The sequence below is a fragment of the Coturnix japonica genome, chromosome 20 (genome assembly GCF_001577835.2).
Source record: "Coturnix japonica isolate 7356 chromosome 20, Coturnix japonica 2.1, whole genome shotgun sequence".
In the NCBI taxonomy this organism is placed as follows: Eukaryota; Metazoa; Chordata; class Aves; order Galliformes; family Phasianidae; genus Coturnix; species Coturnix japonica.
The window spans coordinates 12,381,179-12,408,964 of NC_029535.1; the positions used below are offsets into that span (position 1 = coordinate 12,381,179).

Sequence of the window (27,786 nt, forward strand, 5' to 3'; positions counted from 1 at the left end):
GATCTGCACAGGTCAGTGTCGGCCTCATGGCAGCACAGCCTTACCAGCTCCCCATTCTGGCTTGCACATGCAAGTTCTCAGCTGGTACAGGACAAAGGACAGGAGAGATAACACATGCTTGCCTCCAGCAGACAAACAAGCCTCAAAAGTTGGCAGCTTAGTCCGTCTGCTAGCACTGACAGCACAGAGATTCTCTCTGAGCAGAATTTTTAACAGTCCTCCTTGCACTGATATAAACGATATGTTTATAATGCAGAACCTGAACACACATTCACACCCTTCACAGCACCATGTCTTGGATTTGTGCACCTTCCTTGATCTCTTCATTTTAATTCTGATACGTAACTGAAACGTAATTAAATCTGTCATCTGGAAGGATGAAGGAAAAATACAGATCCTCTTCTAAAGAGAAAACCAAGCATTAATTCCTTTCTGGTCAGTACCAAAAGCTGATTTTGTGTCTCATTCAGACCTTGCCCAGTGTGTTTTCTAGCTCTACAGTGAGCACAGTTCTTCAAAATAACAGTGATAATAAGGAAAAGCAGGTCATATAACATGTTGTACATGTATATGTTATACAGCACAGGTTTAGGATTCCAAATAGTCTTTAATTTTCTCAGCTGGTAAGCAGTTGATTTAAAACAACAAACAAACAAAAAAACAAACAAAAATAGTAACAAAAGCAGACCAAAAATGACTCTTGCTTTTAGAAACAAACATGTGCACTTGCATGTCAGATTTACATGTAGAACCACAGTTTAACATTTCAACAGTGATTGTGTAAATAACTAATGAGTTCAGATCAGCCTTTGCAGCAAAGTACTGTGTGTTGTAACCATGGCCAACACAGCAAGCCTTGCTGCCTGTTCAGGTGTATGTAATTTGAGCAAACATACTACACAAAGTAGAAAAACTGAAACACTGCTTAAGAAACAGCATTAGCAGAAGATTTTTGTAGACTCCTTCCCCATGTGCACACTTAATTCATCAAACTAACGACGGTGAAAATGTTGCTTTCGATTCCACTAGAATTCAAGAAGTCTGCTAGTGAGTTCTGGAGTGTTAGGAACCCTTCCTGGATTTAGGCAAAAGAAAAGTTGTTGCTTTCTTAGACTTGAAGTCACTGTGCCAGCAAGGAGCAACTACCAACTAGAGAAAACCAAGTGCAACTTTCTCTAGCAAAATAAAAAGGTGTTACAGAACGGCATGTGAAATTGCAGTTTTAATGTCATACTATCCCCACACCTCTTGCAAGTCATGTCTAATCCACAGTACTGATCATGACGACATCTCAGATATAAAAATAAAACATCCCATTAAATAGATATCAAGACAATTTTATATGACAAAAATATGGAAGTATTAAGAGGTTCTTCTTTGTGTGCAGCATCTGCTGTTTGTCAAGGTAATGATATTCTCTGGATTCAAAATGTGCAAGTCTGTGGCCTTCTATGCTCCTGAGACAAGGGAGGTTGGAACTGGAAGATCTCTAAGGTCTCTTTCAACCCAAATCATTCTTTGATTCTGTAAGTCTCATAAATCATGGATTTATTCCAGCCAAATTCCCTTACTAGTGCTGAAACAAATTCATAGTTTAAGTTGTCAGCCTTCTCCATGAGAATTGGTAAATGTTTTAAAAGAAAAACAAACAAAAAAAAAACCAAGCTGCAACTCAACCTATTTTACCATCATACCATAGCTCTATACTTCAAACATTCACAGCAGGCTTTATAATAGGACCCACATTGAACAACATTACTATTTCATGGCAGATGTTTATACTTTTTCCATGGGCTGCATTAAATTTGCTGTGATGTAAAATCCGAAAAGTTCTTCATTCAGTCTAGAGTCTGACATTTAAGGGGCTCAGTCACTGACTAGTAATACCAAGCAAAGTAGATCAGCTTTTTGATGTTTAAACAGATAGCACAAGATATGCCCAAAATCAGAAGCTTTTGTGCAGTTATGTTCTTGATACTTAGACTTCAGAGAGTGAATTTAATGATAAACTCCCCGTGTTCCTTCCCCAGTCTGCTATAGCAGCTCTTGCTCATCATCTTCAGAGCCTGAGGGTCCTTGTCGTACCTCTTCGTACCATTTGTTTGTGAGAGTTTTCATCTGTATGCGCCCATGATGCAAGTCCTAAGGCACAAGAAAACATCGTCACTGAGCTACAACACAACTTATTTGTCAGAGAGCAAAGGAGAATTATGAGTTAAGTGTACTCCTCATGAAATAATCTGTTTCTGGTCTCTAAGTGTACAAAACACGTTGAATGCTTGATCGGCCATCAGTTGCTTCCAGGGATTATACTTTTGAGAGAGATTTTTCTTTGTTTTCTAGACAGTCTTACTCTATGGATTTCAACAATTACATAGAAGGCATGTTTTCGAATCTCACTCCTCTGAACATGTTCACAGAGACAGCAGGAAGCTTGCGACCTGCTTTGGCAATTCACATACTTCTCTACCATTTGGTTGCAGTCTCGATGGCAGCCTGTGTTTTTGGCTACCAATTACAAACCAAATGCCATTTCTTGATTTTCCTGATTCATTCCTTGTTTTGCAAAAGGAAAAAAAAAAAAAAAAATAAAACCCTTTGGCTTTTGTGGAAAAGTGCTTGAAGTGTTCTTTTGAAAGCATAAAATAGCAGAAAAATCATATGTTTGAGCAGACTAGGAAAATGGGATATACATAGTTAACATCTTCATCTCACAGCAAAAATGCTTAATTCAAATTAGAGAGAAAAAAAGAAAAAAAAAGTGAATTATGCAGCTAAGGAATATTAGGCTTCTGAGGTCTGGAGTGAAAATGGGATAGTATTCACACCTCTCAGAGCTACCCAGTGTTAAGCTACGTGTTCAGCCAGGTGTCATTTTGCATTTACAGCTTCAGACTCTTCACCTCATAGTGAAGAAACCCAGAAAAAAGAAGGTTGCAATCTTTGTCCATAATTAGAAGCGAAAAACTGTACTCAGGAGAAGATTCCATTCAATCCATCCAGCAATTTTACAGCACAGCTTTTAATTACAGCTGCTCTACATATTCACGAGTAAGGCATTAAATGGCTCACTACCATTATACTTATACTACTTCTGCTTGTGCAGAAGTTGTATACACTATAACCCTTGAATAGTACAGAGAGAAATGAGAGCCAACTCTACCACAGTTTTTCTTCAAGAAAACAAGAAAGACTTACTTCTTGTGTGAGTCTTCTGGTGAAGAAAGGATTCAAATACTTAGCATCAAGCCACATAAACCCTTTGAGGTCCTGGCGTTTTATGTACTGGGCTTCATATTCCTCCTCTGTGAGCTCTGATAAATGCTCGGATTCTATGGTATTCCCCTAGAAATATCAGAGATATTGCAATAACCTGAGAAAAAAGGTAGTTATTTCCTCCCACTTGCTTCACCCCCTTCTGCTGTCTCCCTTTTCACAATTCCCATGCCAGAACAAAATGGAAATAATCACTTCAGTGTATGAGGGCTTACAGCTGCATGAATCTGTCCAGCTGTTGATTCCCAGAGTCACTTACTCTCTTTTTTCATGCCAAAAGGCTTAAAATACTCCATAGTTCTGTACTGTTGTTATTGTTAAGAAGGGATTTCTAGTGTGCTAGCTTTTTCTTATAATCTAGGCAATGAGTATATATAGCAAACAATGCTTTTGTGTCATTATCTCACTGGAAAAAAAAAAACAAAAAAAACCCTTATATTAGAGCACACCACATGACCTGCACTCCTTCTATACACACCTACTCCATAGACAGAGTAAGCTAATTTTGAAGATTGCAAACTTTATAAAGCCTCATCCCAAGAGAAGTTGTTTTTCAGATCCACAGAACAATTCTCTGCATGCATTGTTTTATGGTTTGGAACCAAAAGAGGAAAAACGCTCCATGATACTTCATGTACTCCTGTCATTAGCAGATCAGTTTTCAGACTGGACATTAGTTTTCTTCAGCATTTCTGATTATTTTAAAGCCAGAATCTGCTTTAAAATAAAGCCCAGTCACAGTGCTGCTGTTGTTACCACCTTCTTGAGGCCTCTGCTTTCACTTTTTCAAAATAATTCCCATCTGCCTCCTATTATTAATTCTTGACTCACACTATACTAGCTACTTTCTGTCTGTCTCTGACTCAGTCTGTCCTGTAACATTTGCCTTATGTTTTAAAGTTACTTTAATGTGTATAGGTTCATTTATAATTAGAACGAATAAAGAGACAAAGCTTCTCACCCCTTTGTCAAAGCAGTTACTTTTGTCCATGCTAACCAAGCTCTTTGAGATACTTTAAAATGCTACTCCTTGGCTTTTTTTTTTTTTTTAACCATGCTTCCATTAATTTTGTTTCACATTTTAGTGAAAAAATACCATACAAGTCTTCTTTGAAAATGAAAATATATATATATCTGAATAAAACAACAACATACCATCTTCTCTGTCTTGCTAAGGTTAATGTCCTTTTTGTTCCTCTTGCGTGCTTTAGAGTCTTCAATGTCAATCAGTCTGATAAGGGGCATAGTTCCTCCTCCCAGCAGCAGAATTGTGAACAGCACTATGATGATTGTAGTTGTCCCAATGAGCTGACGCTTTTCTATTGGTTCCAAGCCCAAATGAAGGCTGAGCGCATAGGGAATTGCACCACGTAAACCTGCAGAGAAGAATAAATCAGTGAAGAGTGAATCAGCACCAGTGCTGGTCCCTAGCACTCTGTTAACAGGAATCCTCCACTTTCAATATTTTTATGATTCTATCCTGTGCTCATTTATTTATTATTTGATTATCATCTTAAAATGAATCAGAGATACTGCTTTTCAAACTGAGCTGTCTGATCTTTAGAAAATTAGATTATTTGAAAAAAAGTTTTACTTGAGATCTATACTACATTGTTTTCTAAAACAAAAGGTAAAGAGAACGTATGAATTGCACTTGGGTTTGAGAACAGTGCAAATGTTCAGTTTTCCACGGACAGAAAACCAGTTCCACCCAAAACAGCCCACACAAGGAAAGAGAAATAAAACACTTTTTCCCAGTTCCCTCCATAGTTTGAGTTGTGACTTACCACTAAACCACATGATAAACATCATTTTAGGGGTGATTTTATGATCACGGAAGAAGTTGAGTAGGTAGGAAAGGGGGAAAATATTCACTGCTCTGCCAAACAGAACGAGTACCTGAAAAACAAAAACCAAAACAAAAGACCGCTTGATGTGTTATGGTCACATAAACCCAAATTGCACTGCGTTTAGCTTGTACCAACTAACAGAATACACCCTTTCCACCCGTAAGTCTCATAAATAGGTGTGCTGCTAAATCAACAAAAGCCAAAAACAAGGTCAGCACCAGTTAGTTTAAGCATTCTGTCTACTTAACTGAATTTAAATCAGACTTGTCACTGGCCAGACTCTTTTTTACTTCTGATAAATAAATGAAACCCAGAAAACATTCCAGGGAGACCAATAATTATTTTGGGTATGTTTCCCTCAGTTCAGCTCCTTTAATTGTTCTTTTGGCACAGCTGCTAACAGCCAAAGCAATGCTTCTATTGCCTCCCATGGAGCAGTTCCTCAGAGAAAAAAGACAGAAGCCAAACAAATAGCATGCAATTCAGTTCCTTAGCACTTTACTGGATATGGCTGTAAAATACACCACAAATCTAAGCAACAAAAAAGTACTATTACTTTAATGACTGATAATCGATGAATGCAGTGAAAATTAACTCAGAAAAACATTTACTCACAATAGTGCTACTTAGTATGCTCCACAACAAACATACCTTGACAAGGTAAATATACTAGAATTAGTCAGCAGGATTCTTGAAGGCCTCTGCTGTTTTCCTTTATGAATCACCCCCAAATTATTCAATTTGCATTACAGCTGTGAGGGCAATGCTAGAAGGAAGTGTCACACCTTAGATATATATTAGGTAAGGAAGTTGGGTACACGTGTAATGCAGTGAGAGCAGATCTCCACGCTGATAAAATTATCAGTAGATTGTAGAAAACAATTCTTTCCTTGGACCATGGGCTAAAACAAACTAGTGTGCATTGATGTATGCGACTAGAAATTTCCCTCTTTCCAGTCTGCACAGAGAATGCATTTTTCATGTTTCAGTTAAATAATTATGATAGCAAAATATGTCAATAAGTTCCACGTGAAACAAAAGCTACTCTGAAATACAAATGAAGGAATTGAGAATAGAGTCAAAAAATGGGCAGTAACAAGTTTTGAGAAAGTAACATGTGGACTAAATTCACACAAATATGGTGCTAAAAATGCATAGAAACTCAGGACTGTTTTTCTGAGGGAAATGACTTCTGAGATTATTTTAATAAATCAAAAAAACAAGGTTCTTCTCCTTATTAGCATCTCAGAATAACAGTAAACTGGAATCCCTTAAATCAGGTTGATCTATACATAAACTACAGCACTAAGAACAGAAAGAGTAACTTCATGCTATCAGTAACAATTAACTTTGAGCAATAAATACAATTATAGCAGTATATTTTATTTAAAAAAAAAACAAAACCATATATATAAAATCTAACAAATAGTTTAAAATATTTGAAGTGCAAGGTTTTATTTTTCTCCACAAACACCACAGAAAAATACTTAAACATTTTTGATAGAAATACCTACTATGCACCAGATGACGAAGGACATCTCAAACTTGTGAGGAAAACTAAAAATTGACAGGCCAAGAAATGCAAAAACACACGTTTCTGAAAAAGAGAAGTCGCATTTTAAATACACAATAAAAATACATGAATAAAACCTTCTGTATTCCCATTACAAGTTACTATATATGGTGCAGAAAATAAATATTTCCTGACTTTCCAGTGCACAAAAAAAGCAGTCCTTTTACAGAGGAACATGAGTCAGACAATACTATATTAGATATATTATATATCTGAGGTAGCACGTACCACACATGAAAGCAACAGTTCTCAGTGTCTGCTGCATTAGTATCTGCGTAACAGGAGAGAGGTTATGGTGTGTATAGTGGGACATCACGATGCCAGAGAATAGGATTGCCATGATACCTGTAAATAAAATGCAGTAATCAAACACAGATTAATTAAACTGCAAATACGGTGTATGCTTACACTCGATACTAATGCAAAAACTTTTGAAGCAATGAGCAAGGTGTCTCTTAGCACTGATTCACGCTGACTTCATTCTGCTGAATATATTGAATACTAAGAGATCCAAAATAGGTCAACTGCAACCTAATATAAATCACTGTAGTCACTGCTTTTCCATAAAAGTGAAGGAAATAAACTGTTTCTTGAGAGGTTTTCCTACCTTTCACAGGCAGACAGATGTGATCAAAAAAGGAGTAAGAACAATTTGATAGTAGTGGGGCTAGAGGACTGTATAACTTCATTCTTCCAGAAAAGTCATTAATTTCCACCTGCTGATCAGTCAGTCCCAATCATTCCACCAGAAGCAGAATGAGACCAACAGGGGCTGGGTTGAATCCATTCCAGCATGGTGCTCCAAGTCATTAAAAGTCAAGGAGGAACAGCACTGCACAAGTATACTTGCAATTTGTCATCAGACTGAGAACAAGAAAAGCTATTGGGATTTAAGAATTCTGGGCACGAATGTCCTTTTATAAAGTACAACCTGATGAATAAGGCCTGTAAGGAATGCTACCGTGCACAATGTCCATTGCTTCCAACTGACAGGACACCGAAGTAGTTACTGCAGGTTATTTCACAGATTAATAATAGCCATCAGTTACGGGAAGATTTACCACTATGCAGTAGGGTTGCCCCAGTGACATACATAGTTTGGATAGATGTACAGCAATTGGTACCACAGGCATGAAGAGCCATCTCAGATTTCATTGTATTCTTGCATCTTTTATTTGTGCTAGCAAATTTTCCATCTGCCTTGCTTCACAGTGCTGGGTAACTTATGGAAATAACCTAAATTTCAACCTATTTTTCTAACTGCTCAAGACATGTCACAGATGCTGCCAATTGTTCACTATTCATAGGGAGCTAGATATCTTAAAGGAAGTTTTAAACATCTCCATGTCTGCTGCACAGGCTTACATCTGAGAAGGATATAATTTGAGATGGTAGTGAGGATTGTGCAAAAACAGCAGTACACTCTTAGACACAAATAACAAACACTCAAACTTATCAGAGAAATTTGCAAATAATTGTTTTGCTACTCACCTGAGAGCGAGATACCTTCTGCAAGTCCATAAGGAAGATAAGCAAAGATAATCATCATCCCAAACTCCAGAGATGGTGTCTTTCTTAAATCAATGTGCTTTAGCACGTGCATACAAAAATGTTATGGAAAAGGCAATTTTTAAAATTTATAACATTCCATTATAAAACAGTGTGATGCTTAATGCACTTATCTGCTGAATAGCTAACAAAGCCAGCAAGTCTGCTACCTATACAGTACTGACAGCAGCATGCCAGACATGCAGAGGGGATCTTTCTCTGTGCATTCAGTCTTTGAAATTTCTTCAAAACTATTGTCAGTACTCTACAGAGAACTGTTAATAGTAAAGGCTTTCTAAAAAACTGAGTAGAGTTATGAAACAACAAAACAAAATAGTAGGTTGGTTTATTTGCTTTTTTTTTTTAAGCAAAACAAAACACACAACATCCTTTTGTTATTTTAGAAACTTTACATTTGTAAGTCATAAGTGTGGACATCAGTCTAGGGCTGCAAATTTGGCTTCCTGTTAATCTGCGCAAAAATTCAGAGGCTAATACACCTGTGACATGGATGTGAACCAGCAACAACCTTCAGTTGGGCTTATTTGCTGGCAACCACTAAGATATTTCTTTTGCTATATTGAAATTTGGCACATCTGTGGAAAAACTAGTATTCTGAGGCACAAAACCTGTAATAAGGCAAATGAGCTGCTTTCTCCTTTGTCTTGGTATCATTTCCATATCAGTGAAGGAAATATTTAGCATCTGTTGTCCTCTTTTGTTGTGATATATGGAGTAATTTAAAACTTCATGGAGTCAGGCTAATGAACCAAAAGAAGAAACATGTTTGTACTTAATGAGATACTCTGTTCTTGTTATTTACAAAGTGCTTAACAGTATGTTCCAGATGACATGAGCAGCTGCTGCACGAGCCTAGAACAAAAAATTACCTACAGCGAATGCAGTGTTAACATTAAAGCAAACTCTCAACATGAGTGCCCAACTTAAACAAACATCCCTCCTTATCTCAGCAGAGAAGCTTCTGGGTTATTTAGCGACCAGTTCATGCAAGTGGAAAGGGCAAAATAAAACTCAACACAAAACCAAATGGCACAGTATCTACCTTCAGCTAACTGAATACATTCAGATAAATGAGCTGGTCTGACCCAAAAACCATTGGGAAAAGACACATTTTTAAATTTTTAACTAACTGTTCTACATATGTAAACAAGGAGCCATGTTTGTTTCAATACTGAAACTGAATTAATTTAGTTTGAATTTACAAAACAACGGCCATATTTTATCACACTCCATTGCACATAATATAAGCTACCATACAGCATTTCAGACCTTTATTATGTTCATACAGAAAAATAATCTAATGTAACTTCTTAATGTATACCCACGCTCAATAATGTAAGAATAAAATGAACATGAGAAGTCCTCAACCAACATAATGGTCTTTGTTAAGAAATATCCCCTAAGGAATGAGGGAGAATAGGGGAGAGGAAATACTATTTGAATGTTGGAGATAATCAATTTATATGTGTTTAAAAAGGATATTAGTGCAGAAATAAGGCCAGTAAGCGTTCCAAGTGCTGCAGAGCCAAAGAACATCTTAAGGAAATATCCCAGCGCCTGTAGAAAAGTTTGCCATCCACTTACATCTGACATGTTTTCTCTTGTCAAACCTTCTGCAGTACTGGATATAATAAAAAGTAATAATATAAATGAAGTAGTTGTAAATTGTAAGCCTTGACTCAAAAAAGCCAAACAGCTTTTGGGAACAACAAAAAAAGGCTTTATTCTTTGTTGCTACCACTCTTAAAAGGCTTTTACTGTGATACATATAGCAAAAGGAACGTCAAAAGTTGTTACATCAAATCTTATTGTAATCCCTAAAGGGAAAGCTACTTCTGCTAACAATCTGGAAATCTAAAATTGCTCTCCTGAAGAATTCTCAGATTGGTGTAAATAGGCTACGACAATGCCCAATGTTACAAAACAGTTTTCAAACTCTGAAAGCACATTTTCCATGGTAAAAGCTCTGAGTATGAAAGAGGAAAGACAGATCACGTGATCAGAGAACAACAAACCAACAGGGAGGTCCCACATCAAATACTTGGGTGTGAATAAGAGTCAAGAAGGTCATGGGAGGAAAACAAAGAACCTCTTATGAGGAAGGAGATGAAATGCCTTTGAATTTCAGGAATACATTTCTTAGATTTTCATAGAATAAAAAGATGTAGTTTCTAACTGACGTTCCATTTGACTGCTCTTAGCCTTGATGGTCTTCCACAGAAAGACTACGGTTACATTTAAAGCTATTAGTTCATTCCTGTCACTACCTGCCCTTATAGAAAGTCCATCCCCAGCTTTCCCGGAGGCCCCTTCAGGCACTGTAAGAGCACTATAAGGTCTCTTCAGAACCTTCTCTTCTCCAGGCTGAAGAGCCCCAACTCTCTCAGCCTGTCCCTGTAGGAGAGGTGCTCCAGCCCTGCAATCATCTCTGTGGCCCTCCTCTGGACCCTCTTCAAATACTCAATACCCTTCTTATGTTGGGGGCTCCAGAACTGGATGCAGTACTCAAGATGGGGACTCACAAGAGTTGAGGGGCAGAATCACCTCCCCTGACCTGGTGGTCATGCTTCTCTTAATGAGGAACTGTATCCTGCAACTCAGGATACAGTTGGCTTTCTGGGTTGCAAGTGCACATGGCTGTGACTCATGCTCAGTCTTTCATCAGCTGAGACTCCAAAATCCCTCTCTTCAGGGCTGCTCTCAAGCCATTCTCTGCCCAGGCCGTATTTGTGCTTTGGATTGCCCTAACCCAGGTGTGGGACCTTGCTCTTAGCCTTGTACAACTTCAGGAGGTTGGCATGGGCACACCTCTCAAGCTCATCCAGAATCCTCCAGACGGCATCCCTTCCCTCTAGCATGTCAGCCACACTGCTCAGCTTGGCATCATCTGCAAACTTACTGAGGGTGCACTTGATCCCACTGTCCATGTCATCTACAAAGATGTTAAATAGCACCAGTCCCTGAGGAACGCCACTCATCACCAGTCTCTATTTGGACACTGAGCTGCTGACCACAACTCTCTGAGTGCAACCAACACAGGTAAAGCATAAATCAATTCCCTCCTTCTCTGTAAAACTAAGTTCCTACTGCACAGATGTTAATGTAAGCCTACAGATTGAAATGTGATTCTGGGTAAATGCCAGTGATAAAGGTGATACAGCCAAAAATTTGGCAAAATGTGTATTTTTGTGCAAGCCTGAAAGGACCCATGTTGGTTTTCTGTTGCCAAGATGCTAAGATAGAAAGATAGCTGATAAACTTGCAGTTAAAAACAGTTAACTGGGGTCAATTTGATGAGGCACTGAGGGAGTTGCAAAAAGACAACCATTTGTTTTCTTCTGCCTATGCAGTTTACATTTCAGATCTCTCTTAGCAATAATAAATAAATAACTAAATAAATATAATCAGCATTATACCAAAAGCACATTATTTGTTCCAAAAACAGACGGAATAATTCCCATATATCTCAATACCCAATTAAAAGAAACAAGAGTGGCTGCTGTTTCCATACAGCCGTAGCACATTTGAAAATGCACCCACTTGGTCAAGACGATAGAGACTGCATCATTGAGAATGCTTTCTCCAAAAACCAGCATATTAAGTACAGGATCCACGTTGAGGGCATTGAAAATGGCAATGGTAGCCACAGGATCAACCGCAGATATTAAAGAGCCAAATGCAAAACTGGGAGAATATAAAACAACAAAAAAGAAAAGTAGATGAAAGAAAAATATATATCTAATAAGCTTACATTAACAGTTAGTATCAAATATGTCTCAGAGTTTACACATAGTGAAAAGTCATGCTCTCTTCTCCTGAAAAAGAACTTTAACAAAAGAAATTATTTTTGTTGCCCAGGTGGAAGAGAAGTTTGAAAAATACATATCTCCCAGCTCTCAACAAGTACCAATGCCTTACTACAATGAAGCTAGAAAAAACAAGACACTGCCTAAACCACATATCACATATGCATAGTGTTAATCTGCCTGGGAGTGTTAAAAAGCAACATCTAAGTGGAACAGCTACAAGATAGACGACACAGAGGCAATGGGACTGCTTAGCTGTATAAAATCAAATGCTGGTACCAGTAATGAAGGTTTCTGTTTGTGCATGTTTTACTTCTCTCATTTCCTGCTCGCCGTCTGACTTAAAACTCTTGTACTTGGCTTAACAATGAATAGAGGAACAAAATAAGCAATTAATACAGGAATTAACTCCAATTAACTGCAGGGAGGTATGAACCTGAATAGATTCTTCTTTGACAACTTCTTGACAAATCTATACTATCGATACTGAAAACCTCATTATCTCCTTTGAGACCCTGTCTGGATATGGAAGTTCCTTTTTCATATACTATTATCATGCCAACTAATCAAAATTTACATATTTTCACTTTAAGGGTTAGTTAAAAAACAGTATGTTTCCTAGATGGAAAACTCACTGAGCGTAAGGATACTATTTGGAAATAAGAGTGTCAGAATAGAATTTAGAAGTATCTTATCTATTTGTTGGTGTAATACACAATATTGAATATAAGCAATCCAAACTGAAACTGGAAGAGCTGACCAATGATAGTATATTTTCTCTATACAGCATTATCTTGATGAGTGCTTCATTTCACATACTGCACCATTTCTCCAAGAGCTTACCTGTCTGTCATGTTGAGTTTATAAATTACATCAGCCTGAAAGAATTGGCAAAATAAAAAAAAAAATAAAAAAATCACAATCAACTGGCTTTTGCTGCTATTTTTACAAATTAAAGTATTAATCAAATCTTAAGCTAATTTCCTTAAAAACAAACAAACAACTAATCACATCACAAATACTACTCATAAGTTATAATAATTATGTTACCTAATACTACCCTGTTACAATTCTGGTCACTCAATTGGGAAAAGCCAGATGAAACTGGAACAGATACAAGTAAATAAAGTAACTAAGGCATCCACAAGAATGGAAATGTGTGAGGCAAAGGTAAAAGCAAGGACTATTTGGCTTAACTGAATGAAGTCTCGGAGAATACATTATCATCTATGCCTGTAGCTAATGAAAGAAGAAATACCAAAGCAGAGAAGCTACAGAAAGCTGTCAACATAAGAACAAATAAGCTTAATAGTGGAAATTAGAAGATGAGTGTTAGAGAAGGCAGGTTCTGGTACAGCCTTCTAATGGGAAGATTAAGTAATTAAAAAAAAGTAAAACTCAGTTCAAATCTTAATTCCTTCTAACATGAAAAATATAAGGGATTATGTAACAGTGCCTCTGTGTTAGCATCATAGTAGAGAAATTGACTTCATGATCCAAGAATTTACTTTCACTGTGTTTGTCTGTTCATGAAAAATTGACTTTCATTAAGTAAGCTGAATAAATATAAGCACTTCACAGTAGTTATTCTTACCTGGCCCAGGAAATAAATTCCTCCACCTACTATGAAAGCTGATATTGCAGTGCCAAATACAGAAAATAGCGTGATGGAGCCTATGTTCTGAAAAAAATTACCCTGGAACACAGTAACAGTAAATAAATTAGTGCAAATGAACTGAGGCAAAGTCGTGTTTCATGTTTGTGTGTAAATTAAATTCTGATTGACAGCTGGGTTTCAGAGATGACAAAACTTCACTAGTTTGGTTACAGCTACCCCAGGACAGGGCATAGATGCACACTATCTGCTCTCAAGATATCCTGGGCACCACCTCTGTGTGGTAGTGGAACAACAAACCAAATCCAAGATAACCAGTTGAATCTTCTGTTGTAGAAAGGGCATGTGAAAAAGGCTTTTCAATAGCTAGTCCACTTCTTAAGTTTGCAGTTTTGAATGAGAAACATCTTCAGTGACAGTAGCAATTCACATCATTACTATCACCCACAGCTTTCTCCCTCTTCTGCAGTACAGTTTAAATAGAAATACAGCACACAGGGCGGCTGAGAGCTGTTTTTGCCAGAACCAGCACCATGAGAAACATTCATGGAAATACAGCTTCACAGGCAGAGTGAGAACATTTTCACTTTACCCCTTCTTTACACATGGAGCAACCCCAACCTTTCCATTTCTGATCCCACTCCTTCCCAGTGTTCCTTCTTCACATGAGCCCTTACACAGCCCAGTGAGGTAAGAAACCTCTTCAATCAAGGAGAACAACTTCTGTGCAATGCCTGTCACCTCGCAAACATTCATTTAACATTCTTTGCATTCTGGGTCAAAGAAGTTTAAAATTTGCATTCTTGTTTGCCTGACAATGAATATGGTAGAATTTGGTGCAATTATTCTAAATTTCACTATAATAATTGAAAGCAGAATCTGTTCCAAACAAGACTTAAACATGTAAGTGTCTGGCAAGGGCCTACCTTGTGCAATGAATATCCAGATTCAAATATAATAGGTGGAAGCAAAAGCAAAAAAAACATATTTGGACGAAACATTTCTTCTTCCTGCAAAAAAACAAAACAAAAAAACAATAAAAAAACTATAATGCCATCTATGACCTGTTATCCTAGCAAATATAACAAGTAACAAGCCGCAGCATACCCACTGCCTCTACAGATCTGATCAGTGCTCACCAGAAATAATGGGTAATCACTTGCTATGTCAGTATTTTCCGTGTTTGTAGAAACAGCATTTGAAGGAGAGCACACACCTTGAGCTTCCTTTTCCCTTCCTATTTATGTGACCTCCTTCAAATTATTTAATAAAAACAAAGTTATTTTAAAATGCTGCATTTCTGTTTTAAGCCAAATCTAGCTGACACAAATTAAGAATTAAAAAACATTAGCTGCTGCACCATCCATTGTTTCTAGTGAGTAAACATGTAAAAATGAAATATTACAATGCGCCTCCTAAATCAAGTAATTGCTTAAATGAATGTTCACTGAAGCTGTGGATAAACCACAGGTGGCAAAACTCTTGTTTCACTGTATCTATCTCTTGGAGAGGCTACTGCCAGGATCCTGGCTCCCTGAGGAAGCCTCTGTAGCTGCACACAGAGGCAGGGAAGACCTCATAGCATCACACATCAACTCAGGATGGAAGTGAGCTCTGGAGGTCTATAATCCAGCCCCTACTTCAAGCAGAGCCAACTCAAATCAACTTAGGGTATGCCAGGCTTTATCTAGCCAAATTCTCCGAAATTAACTCCAGACAGATGAAAAGGACTAGATCTAGCCAATAAGTATATATAACTGAACTGCAGATTTTTTTCTATTATAACTTGTTCCATAATACAAGATGTGCAGTACCCTCTTTTTTCTCTAACAGAAATAGATTTGGTACCATAAAAGGATTATCTTGGAGGGGAAAAATAAATAAATAAATAAATAAATAAATAAATAAATAAATAAATCATAGCAAATGAATAGCAAGATCAAACATTCAGTTGCATGATTATTTTAAAAACTCCAAATAGAGCATAAAATAATAAATTTTGGAAATGACATAAAAAGAAACTAATGTTACTAACAGTCATATTAAATATGTAAAGACTGTTCTTCAATTAAAAATTAACTGCTTCAAATATACCTTCCAGTTGGCCAGCTTCTGAGCCTCTATGATTTTTATAAAAGCTCCCATTAGGATACCTAGGAAAGAACGAGATGACATTCTTAAATAATCACAAAACATATCACTGTTCCCATTAACTCAGTCAACAAGATTTTAAAAGTTTAAACAGGGCAAAACATAAAGCAGCAGGTCTTTCATTCCTAAAGCACAAAATACTTTTGGGTCTGATGTTAGTTTCTGGTATGTTACATAACTACATACCTTCTCTACACAAAAGACTGTCACTTGAGATATCTAAATACTGAACATGCCTATTGAGAGTGCTGTGCTCACTGTTATAAAGGCAACAGGGTTAACTCCTCAAAACACATTCAAATAAAATGTGCCCCTTCTTTCTGAAGAATCTCCTAATAATGAATAATAATAATGTGCAATAGCACATGTTCATGTCATTTAATGCTATCTGCCGCATTAACCAGCTTCAGCAAAGTCAAAGACTTCTCTACAGAAGTGAGTTTTATCTAAAGGAAATCATAGCACTTATCAACATTGTAATAGGCAACAAATTCAGAGCAGACTGGAGACACCGTCAGAACAATATAGTTACATATATGTAGAAATACTGAGTATAGAATAATTTCATGAAGGGTGCTACAAATTCTTTGATTGGAGGCTACTGTGATCTTTTCTCCCCTATGCCTTTTCAAACAGATAAGTCAAAACTGCAAAGTAACAAGATCTCTTCTGGAAGTTAAGAAAATAATTCTTAGCCTGTCAACACTTGCTTTCAATGAGTCAGAAGGAATCTGTCTTTAGTCCGATTCCAGACCTTTGTTTCTGAATCTATCACTGTGATAGATTTCTCAGAGGTCTTTTATTCAGCTGCACAGAAATATTAAAATTCAAATATGACCTTGCAAGTCTTTAAGCTTAAACACCTTCTAATATGCATCCAATGTGATGTGATCTGCATTAAATAGAGTTAACTAGAATTCATGGGGTTATACCTTGGGTAACATGCATTTTTTTTTCCTTTAAGGCACAGCTCTAAGGTCTTATTAATCTAGCATGCAAGATGACAGAAGATTCCTGGATTCCTGTCTCCCTGAAACTGCAAGATTCTTACAAGCACATGAAAGCTTATTTCCTCCTATTGTGAAATTGTGTGAAAATGCAGTTAATAGATATGACAGAAGAAAGTACCAAAAATTACAGCAGTAATGCTCAAGAGAAAGACAAAAAAATAACTGCTCAGTAAGTATTACAATCCACCATACTATGTTAAGATTATAGCTACACAACTGTTTTGTGCTGTATTTTCAGAATGGCTGCCAATGAAACTTACTACTACTAAGAAGCAAAAATAACATGCAGATCCTGGCAACCAAATTGCAGAGGCAGGTGGAAAACTATTTCCTGGAGTTATTTAAACTAGGTTCTTTAAACATTACATTAGATGTGATGAACAGAAAATAATCAATGTATTTGGTCCAATATCTTCCTCATTTACACGTAAGTTGGAAGTAACATTATAGAAGTGAAACTATCATAAAATAAATCCACAGGCTTAGGAATGCTCCAAATTTAACTCAGATTAGGCAAGCACTTGATCATCATTAAGAGCGGCACCTCTTATGTCACAGAGTTCTTGTCACTGTACCTCAAGGATAGTTAAGTATCGAGCAGAGTGATAGCTAAATAATCTAGCAGCCCAGGACAAGTTTTCAGTACAGTTACACTCCCCAGATAGATCAAATCTAGTTCAAATACAGATATAATCCTGCTGAAACGAAAACAAATATAGCATTTGAAAGAGAAGGCCAGAGTGTGGCTGCCATGGAGCCCTGCAGTGCCTTTTCCCACACTGCAGAGGCAAGAATGGAAGTTGTTGCCAAACTACCCAGGTAAGGATATTCCTATAATGCCCATATGTGTCATTTTACTGTGCCAGTCTCTGTACACATGTTTATTTCTTGTTTGTTTGTTTTTCCCCCTTATCAATTTAATTCCTTGAGTTCATTGTTTTCTTCACTGCATTCACTTTGCCACTTTTCTAGTGATAACTGACACACAGGTGAGCATTATTCAATTATATCATATTGACTGCCCCTGAATTAACACAAAACCAATACTAAAATCTCAGTTACTCACCTAAAGAAACAACAGCTACGCTTTCTGGTAAAAAATGAAGTCGGTATTTTATCAGTAAATGCACCAATATGATGCAGATAGCTGTGAAAGAGAGTTAAAAAAAAAACACATAACAAACTATGAGCAATAGGCTTTCATACTATTTTCTTTTTTGTTCAGGCAGTTCATCTATCCTGAGCGTGATGCTTCTAAGATTCATTAAGCTATCGCATGGACGTAAACATGCTGGAACACAATAAAAAAAAATAAAATTAAAAAAATCACAACTCTGTTCTTAAGTCCTAGGAATAAAATTTTACCATGAATAACCCTTTTAAAACCTACGAGGTGCACATACTCTGAAATTCTTATATGCCATCGACCATGGGGAAAACATTACTCATCTGGAGTACTGTGTCCAGTTCTGGGCTCCCCAGTACAAAAAAGACTCTTGGAAAGAGTCCAGTGGAGGGCCACAAAGATGGTGAAGGGACTGGAGCATCTCCCCTATCAAGAGAGGCTGAGTGAACTAGGTCTGTTTAGCCTTGAGAAAAGAAGGCTGAGAGGCGATCTAATCCAGGTTTATAAATATCTGAGGTGTGGGGCCATAGTGGTGAGGCCAGACTCTTTTCAGTGGTACGTGGAGACAGGACAACGGGAAGGAAGATTCAATGACCTGTCTGCCAAAGAGAGAGCTCTCTCAGCATAGCTTTATTTAGGAGAAACCAATTATATATACACACAAAAGAAAACAGAACCTTAATTGTCTGTGAAAGTTCCATTACTGTTACAGTTTTGACTACAAGACTGTTCTAAGCAGGCTGTAGGACAGCTACATTCTACTAAGGAAATGAAAGATGACAGCCTAGGCTTGCAGAAAATTTGGGTGTGCATCTGCCATTCAGAATGCCTGTGTGTGTGTGCATGTGTTTCCAAAGATGTAGAACAACTTTAACATAATTATGGCAATCTGCAGGTTACCATGCACTTGTAAGAACGTTAGAAGCCCAGGAGATAGAAGAAACTGATGCTGACTAGCCTATGAGCATCCAAATCCCACAGTATATTACCTTATGTAACAAAGTATCTGGGCACAGTCTAGAAGTAATCAAAACTGAAATGTCTCCTCAAAGACAGATCCAAGCATCATGAAGCTTTCTGACAGCATCATTCCCATGGATGAACATACACCATGTACTTTATTAGGAATGTGAAGCCAATTAGACATCTTGTTTGCACTTTGAGATCAACATTAAAGGTCTGCAACACTCCTCAGTTTCCCATGGGCTTGGGCAGCTCAGTTAATCAAACACAGCTATACACCCAATTCTTCTAAACCCCTGTGACTGTACAGGACTCCATTTCACTGACAGAACGCCAGAGGAAAACGTAACTGTATAATTTTTAAAGTCAGCCTACGTTCTCCTATATAGAGCACGCGTAAGAGCGGTTAAAAAACTTCCAGTTCATCATTCACCTAATACAAGAAGACTAAAAAAAATGGTCATGCCGCTGGATTGCTCCTCCTGCTGTGCCTGGACTCCGGTCTGCACGGGAAGGATGGGTTTGGCAGGAGTGGGCAGCAGCAGCTTGGTGGTAACAGCCACAGCGGTGCGGACAGTGACATTGATGGGCTCGTGGGTCGCGTTTGGAAACCTGTCAGGATGACACGGTAACGATTACGAAGCGCCGGGCCGCCACCGGGACGCACGTGCCCCAGTGCCCCTCAGGGCCACCCCGTTCCGTGGGCAGCACGTTCCCGCAGCGCCCCGCGGGACCCCGCTGTAGGCCCAGCCGGGAGACCCGGCCCCGCCGCCCGAGCGCCGCGTCACTCACTCCGCCATCTTGCCGCCAGCCGCTCAAAGCGCGCTCGCCCCAGACGCAGCCGCTTCCGGGTTCCTCGTCGACACACTAGCTACCACCGCACCAAACTCTATGGTCGGACAGGAAGTGAGCCGTGCGCGTGCCTATAAAGCGGCTGCCGATAGGAGGGGGGTGTCACGTGATGGTGGGGGAGTGGCCGCGCGGGTCACATCGACGTCCGTTGTCTGTTGCTTAGCGACGCCGCGCCGGTGCAGCCCTCAGCTGCGCCGTGAGGTGAGCGCTGCGCCGCGCGCCTCGTGCTGCAGCGCCTCGAGTGTCCGTGCTGCAGCGCCTGGTGCGTCCGTGCTGCAGCGCCTGGTGCGTCGTGCCTGCAAGCGCCTGGTGCGTCCGTGCTGCAAGCGCCTGGTGTGTCCGTGCTGCAGCGGCCTGGTGCGTCCGTGCTGCAGCGCCTTGGTGCGTCGCGTGCTTGCAAGCGCCTGGTGCGTCCGTGCTGGCAGCGCCTGCGTGCGTCCGTGCCTGCAGCGCCTGGTGTGTCGTGCTGCAGTGCATGGTGTGTCCGTGCTGCAAGCGCGCTGGTGTGTCCGTGCTGCAGCGCCTGGGTGTCCGTGCTGCAGTGCATGGTGTGTCCGTGCTGCAGCGCATGGTGCGTCCGTGCTGCAGCGCATGGTGCGTCCGTGCTGCAGCGCCTCGAGTGTCCGTGCTGCAGTGCATGGTGTGTCCGTGCTGCAGCGCCTGGTGTGTCCGTGCTGCAGCGCCTCGTGTGTCCGTGCTGCAGCGCATGGTGTGTCCGTCCTTGCTTCAGTGTGCGCTGCTCAGCAAGAGCTGGATCGCTGCTGTGTTATCAGCGTTACTCCAGTCCTGAACACAGCACCCTGCCATCTACTAGGGACAGAATTAACTGCACTAGACATAAACTGGGCAACTGCGCATCCATTCCTACATAGCAAATGGGGGCAGTGAGTGCTGCCCAGATTATAGGCTGGCCATGGCCGTACATGTGTCTGGTCACTGTATGTCGGAGGCACTGGAGCAGTAGGTGCCGTGCACACACACAGTCTGACGGCACCACGTGCATTTCTGCTCCTGTTTGGTTTGACCTTCTCAGGAAAAGCGTGGGTCTGTACAAGCAGACGGATTGGTGTGTAAAGCTTTGCTCATTTCTTTGCAAGTCCCTTTAGAATTTCAGTCATGCACTGCAGTCAAAATGAAACTGTAGTTTCGTTTCACAGATACTCCTACTTTTTTTCCCTTCTTATTTATTTATTTATTTATTTAATGTAAAAGTAAAGGAATTTCAAGTAGTTATGGTCTTTAGAAATACAAACAAAAACAGATTTTGGCTAGAGGTGTTTTTCTATCACAGATAGGTGGGGCAGAGGTAGAGAATGCCTGGTTTCCTGCAGTTAGACTAAAGCCACAAACTCGCTCTTCCCTCCTTGCTCTCGTAATGTGGCTTGTGGTGGCCTTAAATACTCTTACGAGACTTACAAACAAAGCCAGTAAGAAAAGCTTGTTTCCTACAATCAGCTGTTTGCCAGTCTCCATTTGTTTTAACACTCTCTCCACTGCAGCAGTGTTTGAGACAGTCTTGTGTGCCTGACCAGCTCAGCAAAGAGACAAAGGTCCCAGTGACCCTTGTACAAGGTGGAGTATCTGGTGGCTGAAGGAACCAGCTGCCACTTGGTGAGGTGACTGGGAGTGAGCAGGAAGTCTGATGTACCCAGAGATGTCATTACTCAGTTTCTGTGAACTGTCCCATTTCCACGGAAATCAAGTGTCATCACTCAGAGAAGAGAAACCTGGGTGAGACAGCCATAGGGGATATCAAGTTTTAACGTATAAAAAGTACTGCTCTAAGAACTTGTGGTTTTCATGCCTTCTCCCTGACTCATCAGCAGAAAATGTCAATTCTGGCTTGGACTGTTGTGGCCACTGAAAAGGGGACAGAGAAAAGTGTTCACTGCCACAAAGTACCAATCCACTGCTGTGCTTCTCATGAACTGAGAGTGTGGCCACAGCAAAAGTAGGTATTTTGGCAGGAGGCTTTTCAACCTGCCTCTTGCTTGTGGTTTTCTGATACACAGCCACTGAGCTTCTACTGGTTAATGTGCGTCACAAATGTTTCTTCTAACAGATTGCAAGTATCTCACAGTAATTGAAGCCCATCAAAGATGATGTAGCTGTCAGATAAAATAGTGTTCAAGTTTAATTCTTAAATTATACAAAGTTATGTGGAACATAGAGGGCAGACAAAAATGAGGAAGTGACCAGGTGTAACCTCATGCTGGGGACCTTGGGAAAGGCTCTAATTTATGAGTGAGCACAGAACTCTATTTATGGGCATAAGACTTTGATCTCTCTTGTACTGTCGCACATGGACGGTGTCTGTTCTAGAGAACAAGGGTGAGAGATTGACACTAGGGAGGAGCTGGTTCAGCAGTTGAACTAGTCTTTGGCCTTGAAGAGATCTGAGTTTGCCTTTTAGATTATCTACGAACACTGTGCTCCCAGGTGGGTCAAACACACTTGTTTAATCCCTTTGGCTGAAATAGAGATCTTCCTGCAGTGCAGTGCTTGCACAGTCAGGGAGTGCCAGGTGCTGGAGAGAAGGTAGCAGTGCTTTACCAGATGTGCCATAGAACTATTCTACAGATACCTAAATATGCCCATCATCTTTATAGTTTGGCTTTAGTGTAAAAGTAAAATGTTTTCCCAGGTGTGGATAGGCATTATGCTCTAAGCTCACCTAGGGACAGATGCTGATTCTGGCATGGAACAAGGTATAGACCAAACAACGAGAGGAACATGGGATTTCAGAGACATCAGGCAAAATCAGAATGCAAAAATCATCTTTGTCCATAAAATGTCAGTATTTGTAGCCCATGAGTGAGGAAATGCCTGTGGCTATGGCTATGGTACCTAATTAGTGTTAATAGTACATTTACTGCTTGGAAAAGACCTGGTGTTTGGAGGCTTCATAACCCTCCAGGACCAGTCACACAGTAGCTGCTAGAAGTGTTATCAGGCTGGTGACAGCAGGTAAGAGTGCTGGTCTGAAATCAGCCTCTGTGCAAAAAGATCATCTCTGACTTCCTTTTCTTTGTTTTTCAGCACACCAGTATAGGATTAACAAAGAGTGGTTTAAAAGGTGTGATGAATGATCTTTGTAATCAAACCCATTTGATTGATGTCTGTTTAATATGTGAAGTTAAGCATGCTGCTAAGCATGGAGTTTGCCATACAGTGTATTTGCTTTACTGCTTTTGAGCAAATGGGAAGGATCCTCTTAGGCTGACTGATGAAATGCTGAAAATTGTCTTAAATCCTTCTTTGTGGAGATTTTGTCTTCTTAATATGTTTTAGTATACATAGTGCCTTATGCTTTTTCTTTTTAGATACACATTGGAGGTGTATGCACATGTACATACAGATATATATACACTTAAAGTATACATATGCTTAAATGTTTACGTATAAGGAAGTATACATATGCAAATTCCAGCCACAAACTCACAGCAGGAAATGTCTTTCCTGTTGCTTTAGTATTTGCTATTTGAAACAAAGAGCCCAGTGATTTGTTTGCTTTTTTTTTTTTTTTTTTTTACATGATAAATCTGGAGTTAATCCAGGAGGAAGCAGGGGCAGAAGTACGTCATGCTTTCAGGTGGTATTCAGTACCTGGCAATGCATGCTGCCATGGGTTTGCAATCAGGCTGAAATGCAAAACACTGGGATCAGCCTTTGGAAAGAGGGCCCTGAAGGGCTCCAGGAAGAATTATTCCCAAGAACCCTGTCATATCACCTGATGATAATGCTAGCCAAGTGGGCCAACAAACTGAGTTCCTCCCTTGCTTGGGCATGGGGGTGGGGTAGAGACCACCTATTTGAGGGCTGATGACTGACTTCTCTAGCCCCGTTTGCCCTCTGGGGAAGTACAGCACACCTGTCCCCAGTCTCCATTCCCTGCTGCAGCACTGGCTTGTACCCTGTGGGTACCATGAACTGCTCTGCCCAGTGGGCAGGCGCAGGGAGCAAATGCTGTTGCACAGAGCTCACAACTCAATAGTCAGGCTATGCTTGGTGAATGGTTCAGGTGTTGCCAAGTGGGTAAAGGTGGTGCTGCCTCAGAGACACGACACAGAAGGATAGTCCTCACTCAGTCTTGCTTTTAAATGGGAATATTTTTGCACTGAGCTGGCATTGAGCTTGCATGCTGTGACTCACATGAGCCGCCCAAGCAACAATTGGATAGACTATGTGTCTCAGCATGAGCTGGTTATGTTTAGTGACAGACTTTGGCAGGAGGCAGTTGCTGTTTTGCAGATGGCTAAGCTGAGGCTAGGAGGGGCCAGAGAAATGCTCCTGAAACACATAGCTGAGCTGGGGAGCAAATGTCACAGGGTCTGATCTGAGATGGTTGTCAGCTTTCTGAACAGCACTTGAAATGATGCCTACAACTTCCCCTGAATAATGGGAAGCTCTGCTCTCACCTTTTCACCCTAATCTTCTATGTACAGGTTTCTGTTTAGCTCCCAGTGCAGACAGCTCTTACTAACATTGCTTTCTTATCAGTCTTCCTGCACAGGCCGGCAGGAGTCCAACATGATGCAGCTCCACAGCTGTGTTATCTGCCAGGCCCAGGGACACAGCGACATTGCTTGGGGCCCACAGGTCCTGCAGGCTGCCTGTCTTCCTTCCAGCGGCAGCCTCCAAGTGTTTCAGCACACTCCAAAAATGAGGTGTCAGAGGACAGTGGTGACAAAGTACTATCTCTTCCATTTCTTCCTGCATGTCTTCCTCAAGGCATTCTAGTTTGTTTCATAAGGGGCTGTTAATTGCTTCATTTTGAAGAAGCATTGTGAGTTCATGACTTCTGCACCTTGTAACAGGTGAGATTTCTGGAGTGTATCTATGGATTTGGTGAATTTGATGCTTTGCATGTGCAAAGTTCTGGTCAGGATAGCATTAGAGTTTAAAAGGCCACAAGCACCCCTTCCCCTACAAGCAGCCAACAAGATGCCATGATCGGACACTTTGTCTTTAAAGAGCAGTATAAGCCAAGGCAGCCTGTCTCGCAGGCAGCCCCCCAGTGCTGCTCAGCACACTTAAACTATGGAAGTTTCAGTACCCGTTGCTTCTCTCTGGGTTGTGCAGGGCCACCCTTACTCTCTGCTCTGGACCTGGCTGCTGCCAGCTTCCTCAGATACCCATCACGTGCTGGGAGGAACCACAAGTGATGTATTCGAGTTGTCCCTTAGTGAGAATGTGGCAGCTGTTCCTCACACAGAAGCCATTTATTATGCATGAGGTGAAACCAGAATGCCAGCTGCAGGAAGCCTGGTCTGGCCCAGCCCAGCTTTCTGCTCTCATGCCTGCTGCTGCCTGCCCCACAAGGAAAGGGACTGCTTTGACTTCTAAAAGCTTTTTTTTTTTTTTTTTTTTTTTTTTTTTGAGGGCAGTGTTTAGTTATTCTATGAATTGCATTCTTCCTGCTACATGAGAAAAAGTTCTTCCTCCTTCCTTATTACACTGTAACCTGAATGCCCTCCTGTCAGTGGGAATTAACAAGTCTTTGTGATGGCTCTGTGTCAAACAGTGTGGTTTTTTAGCTGGATTAGTTACTGGTATCAGCTCCAAATGAATCTTAGTATCCATTGTACCAGTGGGAAGCATCTGCTGTGGCTTGTTCACAAAGGAATAGCAATGGAAGAGAGAACAACTGTGCAAACAATGACAGGTCTTGCTCATGGATGTAGCCTGGAGGTGCTGGACACTCCCAGGGCCTGTCACCCTATGCTCTCAAACTGCCTCGAAAACCTGCCCACCCTTGCAGAAGGCAATACCAGGTCCTTGCAAGAGAAATCAGGAATTCACTTCTCATCAGCAGGTGGCTGCTCAGCCATCTGTGGGGAAGCAAAGATTTTACTTGGGAAGGCAATGCTATGACCCTGAGAATCCCCTTTCTCCTGTGTTTCTTGGGCTTCTGTGGGTGAGCACAGCATTCTGGGGCACTGTTCTGGCTGTGCCTCTGCTTCATATTGATATGGGCAGAGTGGGAAGAAGAAAGGCTTGATACTGTGCAAACTCTATTCATGAGCGGCTGAAACTGCTGTGCTTCCGGCACTGTTCCTGTCACAAACCTAAAACACAGCATGAAGAAAGTTCCCTCCACACCAGCCAGAGCCAGCTTGAAAGCAAAGTGTTTGAGCTGACAGTGCCTGGGGAGGAGAGGCTGGTTAAGAAAGAGAGAGAGCTGAGGGCAAGGGAATTGTTTCTTTCCTTGGAAAGGCTATTCTCCTTGGATCCTCCTCTCTTTCCAGGAAGAAATCAGCTCTGGCAGCCTTTGCATCTCTGCAGTGTCTCTCCTTTCTAGCCACTCCACAGTACACAAAATGAAAAAGGGTGCCTTGGCTGTTGCCGCTGTGCTGGTGATCCACCTTGTCCATTGCCATGCTGATGACCTGCTCTGTGCCCAGTAGAGGTGAGGCTGTGACAGCAGCTGCCCTGCTATGAAAGGTGACGGGCACCAAGGTGCGGCACTTCATCTTGCATTGGCTGCAGCCAGTCTCAGGAGATCTGACAGAAAAGTGGTGGTGTGGTCTCAGACTTGAGCTGGTGATTACGTTGTGCCTTCTCTCTGTTCCCCCAGCGTGGTGCTGGCTCAGGGTAACTAGAGCTGCTCTAAACCCTGAAATCTGCAGTGCTAGTGAAAATGTAAACAAAAAGCTGTTTGTTTAGTTCAAAATACCCTTATAAATGAAATAGCTTAAACCCAGGTTTTGCACAGTGAACTGCACCAAGTTTTTCTAAGTTTATCTGAGAAAAATATGTCCTTGTCAAAGCAGAGCTGGGTTTGTTGCTGCAATCAGGCGCTGTTCCTGGCAGACTTTCCAGGTAGCTGCATTAAGCTGTTGTGGAGAGCTGCTGAAGGTTGCATAAGATCAAAAACTCGGTGAACCTGACTGAAACACACTTTATGCTTGTAATGCAGAGAGTACCTATACGCCTCTGAGTCATGAGGCGGTGACAGTTTGGGGACAAAGGGCAGTTGGGGCCAGTAGAGCCCATTAGGTCACCGAAACTGGCTGCTGTATGTCACAGATACCATCTGTAAAACCAAGCACTGAGCCTCACAGCCTGTGCTCCAGGAGGGTGTCTAGACAGACACAGAACTCATAGTCATGCTGCTTTAGCTGGGTGACATCAGGGAATGAAGAGCTCTCGCTTCCACTTCTGTTATGACAAAATTCAGCCTGATATATAGCTGGAGTTTTTCTGGCTGTGGCTACATTGTGTAGTCACCCTGCTTGTTCCTAACTAACAAATTATGAGCCCTGGCATCATCTTTAAATCCCACTTCAGGTGATTCTGTTTTGATGCAGCTCCCACTGGCTCTGGGGAGCTGGTGGCACTGCTTCTCTGTCCTGTTCTGCACCCTTCTCATGAGCTACAAGACCTGCACCGGGCTGGGCTGCTGGGCTGCCTGGAGGAGGTGACAGAGCATGTTCAGCCTGGCCATGGACCAAACCCTTCATCCGTGGTATTCAGACAGGTACACAGCATAAACACAGTTCAGCAGCATTCACCTACAGCTAAATCTTGCTAGTCATAGCCAGGTCAACAGGTAGAGACATGTCAGGGATCCCTGAGCTTGCTGGCATGAGCAGTGCCACGGTGCAGTATCACAAGAGGAAGAAGGGCAAGGAGTTGGCACAGACAACACCACGCACACCAGAAATTCTGTTTCCAATGGGAAATGGCCTATTGGACATGATGCCATCTTTCCCCATGGATGAGCAGGACCAGTGTTCATCCTCCATTCCTGGTCAGCGGGAGAGGTCCTAGAGGATTGGTGGCTTGCCAGCCTTACTCCCATCTACAAGAAGGGACATAAAGAATGCAAATGAATCACACTTGAAAAGTACTAACCCATCACATGCACATATGCAACTGTTCAGCACCTCCACAACAAATCTGATGCTTCCAGAAGCTGTTGGTCCTGCACATTCAGTGAATGATGGACAGAAAACTCCTGTGCTTTATCCTCCTGATGTTTGTGGTGTGTGG

General features: G+C 40.9%; 2 protein-coding genes across 3 annotated transcripts in view; one reads left to right on the forward strand and one right to left on the reverse strand.

Annotated features, from left to right (window-relative positions):
• Positions 1-587: 587 nt before the first annotated feature.
• Positions 588-19,909, reverse strand: SLC9A8 (solute carrier family 9 member A8). Of its 2 annotated transcripts, XM_015882114.2 has the most exons (16): positions 19,732-19,907; positions 19,373-19,551; positions 17,917-17,997; positions 15,784-15,842; positions 14,616-14,699; positions 13,669-13,770; positions 12,918-12,952; positions 11,809-11,952; positions 9,751-9,889; positions 8,191-8,296; positions 6,928-7,044; positions 6,641-6,723; positions 5,064-5,175; positions 4,432-4,652; positions 3,199-3,345; positions 1,322-2,142 (listed from the first exon to the last, which is right to left on the reverse strand). In XM_015882114.2, the coding sequence occupies exons 1-16, from the start codon at positions 19,737-19,739 to the stop codon at positions 2,035-2,037; spliced, it is 1,725 nt and encodes a 574-aa protein (XP_015737600.1). In that variant the 5' UTR covers positions 19,740-19,907; the 3' UTR covers positions 1,322-2,034. The 2 variants fall into 2 exon arrangements, with proteins under 2 accessions (XP_032304490.1, XP_015737600.1); XM_032448599.1 differs by lacking the exon at positions 11,809-11,952 and having other exon boundaries at positions 588-2,142; positions 19,732-19,909.
• A 63-nt stretch (positions 19,910-19,972) lies between these two features.
• B4GALT5 (beta-1,4-galactosyltransferase 5) overlaps positions 19,973-27,786 on the forward strand; it is a 39,778-nt gene continuing 31,964 nt past the window's right edge. Inside the window, exon 1 of the mRNA XM_032448601.1 lies at positions 19,973-19,992. The gene's annotated coding sequence lies outside the window, so the exon portion shown is untranslated. The remainder of the gene's footprint in view (positions 19,993-27,786) is intronic.